Genomic DNA, 7,050 nt, shown 5'->3' on the forward strand with positions numbered 1-7,050 from the left:
AAAAAAAAAAAAATCACTAGTAATATATAAATTTTGGTTTCTCACATTTGAAGAACTCCAGAGCAACACTGTCTAAAAACTTTCTGTACTGATGGAACTGTTCTGTATCTGTGCTGTCCAATATAGCAACCTTGGAATAACTGAATTTTAGGTTTACATTCATTTTAAATTGCCACAATGGACCACAGCTTTATACTTTTCCTTTTCTTACTTAATCTTTTTACACATGCTATTATAAAATGGACTTCAAAGACAATGGCCAAAGCTATTAACCTAACAATGTCTGGGGACATTTCACTGCCCTAAAAGCTACCTTTATACTATTATAACTAGAGAATGGCACTTACTGGTCTGATATCAATATCACACATTCCAACACTTGTAGTAACAACATGACTGACTCCTAACATTGTATTTCCTGATAGCCCCTGCAACAAGAGAACAACAAAAAAAAATAAGTAGTAATACGTAATAGAGAACTTCCTACAGTAAAGCACATGCAAAGAGGTATCTTCCTTAGACACTGTAATTACATAAGCCGTTTAAAAATATAGTAAAGGCCAGGCTAATTATGAAATCAGCTTTCATACCTTTACATTAGAAGGGTCAAATAATCCTTCAGGAATCTTCAGCCGTTCTGCACCAAAATCACAGTTGTAGCCATTAGGGAATTCATAATGGACAGTTGGCATCTGTGCAGCTACTCTGAAAACATTAAACAGTATTACATGAAAGACAAAAACAATCTTCTTCTATATTATAAACTATGGAATTATCAACTTGTGAAAAATCAGAATATTTTATTTTAAAATGTTATTCAGTATATCTTAGCATAACTTTAGACCTTTAACCAGTTAAACAGTCTATAATTCCTTTTTTTTTTAAACTAAACAAATCTTTTCATCATTTATGAAGTATACAATTTAAATGAGAAAACATACTGTTCGTCATAAGTTGAATCTGACACTTGAAGTACTGAAGCTTGGAAATCCTGGATAACACACTATGGATAAAAAAAAAAGTTTAAGGACTTTTCTTTGCAATCTATACTTTTGTAACATTATATTTAAAATCCTTTTTTTCTTGAAACAGAGTCTTGCTCTGTCAACTGGGCCAGAGTACGGTGGCATCATTATAACTCATAGCAACCTCACACTCCTGGGCTCAAGTGATCCTCCTGCTTCAGCCTCCCAAATAGTTAGGGCAACAAGTGCCCACCATAACATAACCCCCAGCTAGTTTTTCTATTTTTTGTAGAGGTGGGGGGTCTCACTCTTGTTCAGACTCATCTTGAAGTCCTGGCCAAAAGCAATCCTCCCACCTTAGCTTCCCAGGATGTAAGAATTATAGGTATGAGCTAGGATACTCAGCCTTAAAATACTTCTCTAGGCTTGGTGCTTGTAGCTCAGCAGCTAGGGCGCCAGCTATGTACACCAGAGCTGGCAGGTTCAAATCCAGCCTGGGCCTGCCAAACAACGACAACTACAACAAAAAAATAGCCAAGCACTGTGGCAGGTGCCTGTAGTCCCAGCTATTTGGGAGGCTGAGGCAAAAGAATCACTTAAGTCCAAGAGTTTGAGGTTGCTGTGAGCCAGGCATTCTCAAACTATGGCCTGCGGGCCACATGCAACCTGCATAGGACATTTATCCGGCCTGCTGAGTGTTTTTGCTGCCGCTGCCTGTCCTGCTTAACAGCCAACTCATCCCGGGGCCCACAGTCCAGCCCTCCAATGGTCTGAGGGTCAGTGAAGTGGTCCCCTGTTTAAAGTTTGAGGACTCCTGTGTGAGCTATGATGCCACTGCACTCCACCGAGGGGGACAAAGTGAGACTCTGTCTCAAAAAAACAAAACAAAAACAAAAACAAAAACTTTTCTAAATGAAACTGGACCAATGTTTCTGGATGGGTAAATCACTTAAAGAGTATAAATCTTCCAAGGAAGGACTCTGAGTATTAAGAAACCCAATTGTAAACATTCCATTAAAAAATAAATTACATTTAAATTATACCCACCATAGTTCAGTGGGTAGGGCGCTGGCCACATACAACAAAGCTTGAACACAGCCAGGGCCAGCTAAACAACAAAGACAACTGCAACAACAACAACAAAAATAGCCAGGCATTGTGGTGGGCACCTATAGTCCCAGCTACTTGGGCGGCTGAAGCAAGAGAACAGCTTAAGCCCAGGAGTTTGAGGCTGTCATGAGCTGTGACACCACGGCACTCTACCCACGGTGACAGCTTTGAGATTCTATCTCAAAAAAACGTAGAAATTAATGCGTATCTGTAGTGTGAGAAGTTGTTTTTATTAAGCTGTCCCTGTCAGTAAGCCTTATTTTAGAGATGGATTTTCAGGAAAGAGACTGACTTTCTCATCTCCTCCTTCCTATGACAGTAACGGACGTCTTTGATATGGCTGAATGATGTGGGAAAGAACATAACTGAGTCATACTAGCAGGTCTCTACAAAAACTAAACCAATTTTCTTAGCCAAAATGCTGAGACTAGGCTGGGTGTAGTGGCTCATGCCTGTAATCTTGGCACTCTGTGAGGACTGCTTGAGTTTAGGAGTTCACAGCACTCTACCCAGGGCTACCCAGTGAGACTCTATCTCAAAAAAAAAAAAAAAAGTTGAGAATAATATGCTGCTTGTTTCTACCCTAAAACCAAAATTCCTTTCAGGTCTCATGTTAGTAATCCAAATGGATTATATAGCAGTTTGTAGAGTTATTTGTCTGGCAAACAGGAAAAGCATGCCCCTTTCCCCCAAAGCTCTTAATTTTGTTTATAAAATATTAAAAATACAGAGGTTGGAGGCATAGTATCCAAATTCTATTCAAGGACTTAGAGGCTATTAACATTTTTTTAATACTCATGCAAAAAACCATGTAACTTCTTTTTTTGCAGTTTTTGGCTGGGGCTGGGTTTGAACCCGCCACCTCTGGCATATGGGGCTGGCACCCGACTCTTTTGAGCTACAGGCACTGTCCAAAGCATGCAACATTTTTGCAAAGAGAATAAGGGTTACTTACATTACACATGTAATTGTGCCAAGACCTTGTAACCTGCGGCAATTTCTCTTTTCTTTTCCAGTTTGCTGGAGATCCTTCACGAACAGCTTCCTGAGAACACCAAGAACATGTGCAAGGTTAACAGGGTTCTTAACATGGGGGAGTTGGAGATAAGTTCCACAAAAAAGAATCCAATCATTACTTACTTTTGATGCAATCATGTATGGAGGAATCAACTCTATATTCATTTCTTGGAAGAGTTCTCTACATTGCATGGTAATGAAATCTCCAGCAAGAGGGGATTTCACAATGCCTATGAAACAGATTAAATAAGGCTAAGAGCTTTACATCCATACTCCTCTGATAAATCTTTTTTTTTTTTTTGCATTTTTTGGCCAGGGCTGGGTTTGAACCTGCCACTTCCAGCATATGGGGCTGGTGCCCTACTCCTTTGAGCCACAGGCGCCACCCTGATAAATCATTTTTCCTAGAGAAATCATTTTTTTTTTAGGTAGCATTAACTGTTTTTCAAAGCACAAGCCATGTATTAGTTTTAAATGTATAATATGTACTAAAGATTTAAACTAATATGCTTTGATAGTGCAATATAACATCTAAAATCATCTCAGTGTATCCTGGTTAAGTACGTTTACCTTGTTGAAGGACATAGCCATCGTGGACTGGAATTGCAGTGGTATGAGTGGCTCCACTGTCCAAAATCAGCCCAGTAGAACGACCATTAGCAAATCTAGTTTAAAGAATTAAGGAAAAGAAAATATCAAGGACCCTACAATAATATTTATTGTCGAGGGACAACTCTTATGTTTCAGAAACTATTTTTGAAACATGTACATGATAGTTTAAAATGTGTTGAATCTACAAATGAAAACTAGTTATCAAATAATAATTCTGGCTTAAGAACAAATGACCAGAGGCAGAACATCCACATAGTAGAAACCTTTTTCATATCTATTAAGTTGGTCAAAATTAATATAATCATTGAAAGTCTCTTGAGATTGACCAAAGAGCTTAAACAAATTAAGACACTTTTTTTTTTTTTTTTTTTTTGGTGAGACGGAGCCTCATGTCACCCTGTAACCTTCAAATCCTGGGCTCAAGCAATTCTCCTGCCTCTGCCTCCCAAGTAGCTGGGACTACTGGCACCCGCCACAACGCTCAGCTATTTTTTGGTTCCAGCTGTCATTGTTGTCTGGCAGGCCCAGGCTGGATTTGAACCTGCCAGCTCAGGTGTATGTGGCTGTCACTGAGCCGAGACACATTTTTTTTTTTTTCAACAGAAACTTGGTAAGAACAGTGGGAGGCTGTGACATTTGAGCCAGGGGCTACAACCATTCTCAAAGAGTACCAGAGAGCCATTTGAACAGTTTGGCAGTTCCCCAAACTCAACTGGGTTGGAAAGCTAGTGACCTCAACAGCTGACAAATATTAGCAGATCCATTTTATAGTACAACTCTATACTATAACCATGTAAACATACCCCAAACTAGTGTTTAGGAGTAGGACTATTCACTCATTCCTCAAACACGTACTAAGCATCTTTTATGTACCTACTAAGTCAGTTGCTTAATCACGTCATGGGAGGGAGAAAGACAAGGAAGGAGGCCACCTGTGTGGCACTACAGAAGACACTTAAGATGAACCAAAACTGTCTCTGCCCTGAAGGCTATCCTGTTTTTGGAAGTAGAGGTCCGTAAAGCTGTGAAAACAAAAGCTCAGGATGTCCTGAGGAGGACGGGGGTACCAAAGAGAAACCCCAGCACAGGTGAAGGTTAAAGAACGCTGGTCTGGGCAGATGGGATGTTTTCTTTTTGTATGGCTGCTTGTTCCACAGAAATAAATATGTGAAAAAAACCACTGAGGCCACATAGTGGTTCATGCCTGAAATCCTACTACTCTGGGAGGCCGAGGCAGGTGGACTGCTGGAGCTCAGGAGTTCCAGACCAGCCTGAGCAGCAGTGAGACCCTCTTAAAAAAAAAGCTGGGGACGGTGGTGGCAAGTTCCAGCCACTCAGGAGGTGAAGGCAAAAGGATCACTTGAGCCCAAGAGTTTGAGGTTGCTGTGAGCTGTGACGCCATAGTACTCTACCTAGGGCAACAAATAGTCTGTCTCAAAACACAAAAATAAAAAACCATCAGTGGCATCAGTCCTTGACCTCCCATTGGAATACAATGGTTAATGTGTCTATTTTTATTTTCTAATTGATAATATTAAAATTTCTTAGCTTTAGTATTTAATTTAAAGCTTCAAGTTTCTGTTTTAATTTCTAACATAGTAAATATTGCCAGATGCGATTCACACATACATATTTTCAGCTGCTGTGCCACAAGAGGATCTTAGGTGTGCTGTGAAAATTTTTAAAGATCATTAATTATTTTCGAAAGAAGTTCAAAGCACACTAAGTATATTCTTTTTTTTACTATTTTTTTGGGAGAGGGAGTAAATACATTTATTGATAACCATTTTATATATGATTCAATGAAATAATCTATAAATATGAAAGCATTTTTCTTTTGGATATCACCATGGTCCATATAAATACTCAATAGTCAGAATCACCTGCAGGAAACACTCCAAGTCACACTGTTAGGTTTACAGACCTGAATATACATCTTCTCCAGAATGTAGGAGAAAAAATCTATTAACAATAAACAACCACAAAGAAAAGTGGGAGGTGCGATCTACAGATTAATAAACTTAAGAGATATAACTGAACAAATAAAATGTACATATGATCCTTCTTTGGGTCCTAATTCAAAATATATGATTAAACTTTCATATATTTTAAACTGTTTTAAAAACAAAAAGAAATCGTGGTAACTTTTTTTAGAGGAACAGAATAAAATCTTTTAGAGGATACATACTCAAGTTTCCATAAATAAAATTATATGTCTGGGATGTGCTTGAAAATTATGATGTAAGGGGAATGTGGGTGGGGTTACTGCTGATATAACTCACTGGGCATGATGAAAATGATTAGGGGGGTAGGCACAAAGGGGTTCGTCCTAACATTGTATCTTATGTTTGAAATTTTCTATAGGAAAAACTTCATATAAAAAAAATAATGCCAATTCTGTTTACACATGCCTTGTAAGGAAGCAGCCAAAAAGACCTGTCTGGAAATTCAAGAATGCCATCATTGCTCTTGGACTACTTTGCTTACTTTGTGATTGTTTCCTGACAGGGTTACTATGAAAACTAGGTGAGATAATAGATACCATCAGTCTATCAGTTCTCACTCCTTCTCCTACTCAAAATTCTGCAATGGTTTTCTACAGTCTCATTTTCATATTTTTAAAACCTTACATGGAAGGTCTCTACTGATCGACTGATACCTATTTTACAACTCCCTCCATAGTCTAACATGTATCTTCAACTATTAAACTAAGTTGTTGTAACATTCAGACTTTTTTTTTTGCAGTTTTTGGCTGGGGCTGGGTTTGAACCTGCCACCTCCAGCATATGGGGCCAGTGCCCTACTCCTTTGAGCCACAGGCACCGCCCAACATTTAGACTTTTTGCTTACACACTTCTGCTAAAGGCATCTCTAAGACACAGCATTGCAGACAAGTGTTAGTAAGAGTAACCACAGTGATCCTCAAATATGCCTATAAAAACGTCTATCACAGCAAGCCAGGAAAGGTATACAGGACAAGCAAGTAAAAAATGACGCTCAGCTTTCAAGTCCTTGAATAATTCAAGATCATGTACTTGTAAGCAGTGCAAACTGGACTCTAAACACAAAGCTCTTTCCCCTACATCATGCAGTTAAGTTCCACTTCCTTTATAAAGGTTTGTCAGGCTACTCCATTCCTCCTCTGAACTACCATGATTACTATACAAAAAAACTCAATTTAGACATGTACTTCATTATGGCTTTTGCCAATGTTGTCTTGAAGTATTATTTAAATCCATCATTTAACTTTTTATTTTTGAGACAGAGCCTCAAGCTATCCCCCTGGGTAGAGTGCCTTGGCTTTACTGCTCACAGCAACCTCCAACTCCTGGGCTCAAGCGGGTCT

At 38.9% G+C, this 7,050-nt stretch overlaps 1 protein-coding gene across 1 annotated transcript in view; it reads right to left on the minus strand.

Annotated features, from left to right (window-relative positions):
* The window catches only part of ACTL6A (actin like 6A), a 23,431-nt gene that overhangs the window by 6,226 nt on the left and 10,155 nt on the right, over positions 1-7,050 (minus strand). The window contains exons 6-11 of the mRNA XM_003794277.2: positions 3,663-3,757; positions 3,216-3,322; positions 3,031-3,120; positions 942-1,003; positions 591-705; positions 348-428 (exon numbers count right to left, since the gene is read on the minus strand). Coding sequence (XP_003794325.1) covers positions 348-428; positions 591-705; positions 942-1,003; positions 3,031-3,120; positions 3,216-3,322; positions 3,663-3,757 — 550 coding nt within the window. The remainder of the gene's footprint in view (positions 1-347; positions 429-590; positions 706-941; positions 1,004-3,030; positions 3,121-3,215; positions 3,323-3,662; positions 3,758-7,050) is intronic.

Source organism: Otolemur garnettii, unplaced genomic scaffold (genome assembly GCF_000181295.1).
Source record: "Otolemur garnettii isolate 467f Iridium unplaced genomic scaffold, OtoGar3 scaffold00078, whole genome shotgun sequence".
In the NCBI taxonomy this organism is placed as follows: Eukaryota; Metazoa; Chordata; class Mammalia; order Primates; family Galagidae; genus Otolemur; species Otolemur garnettii.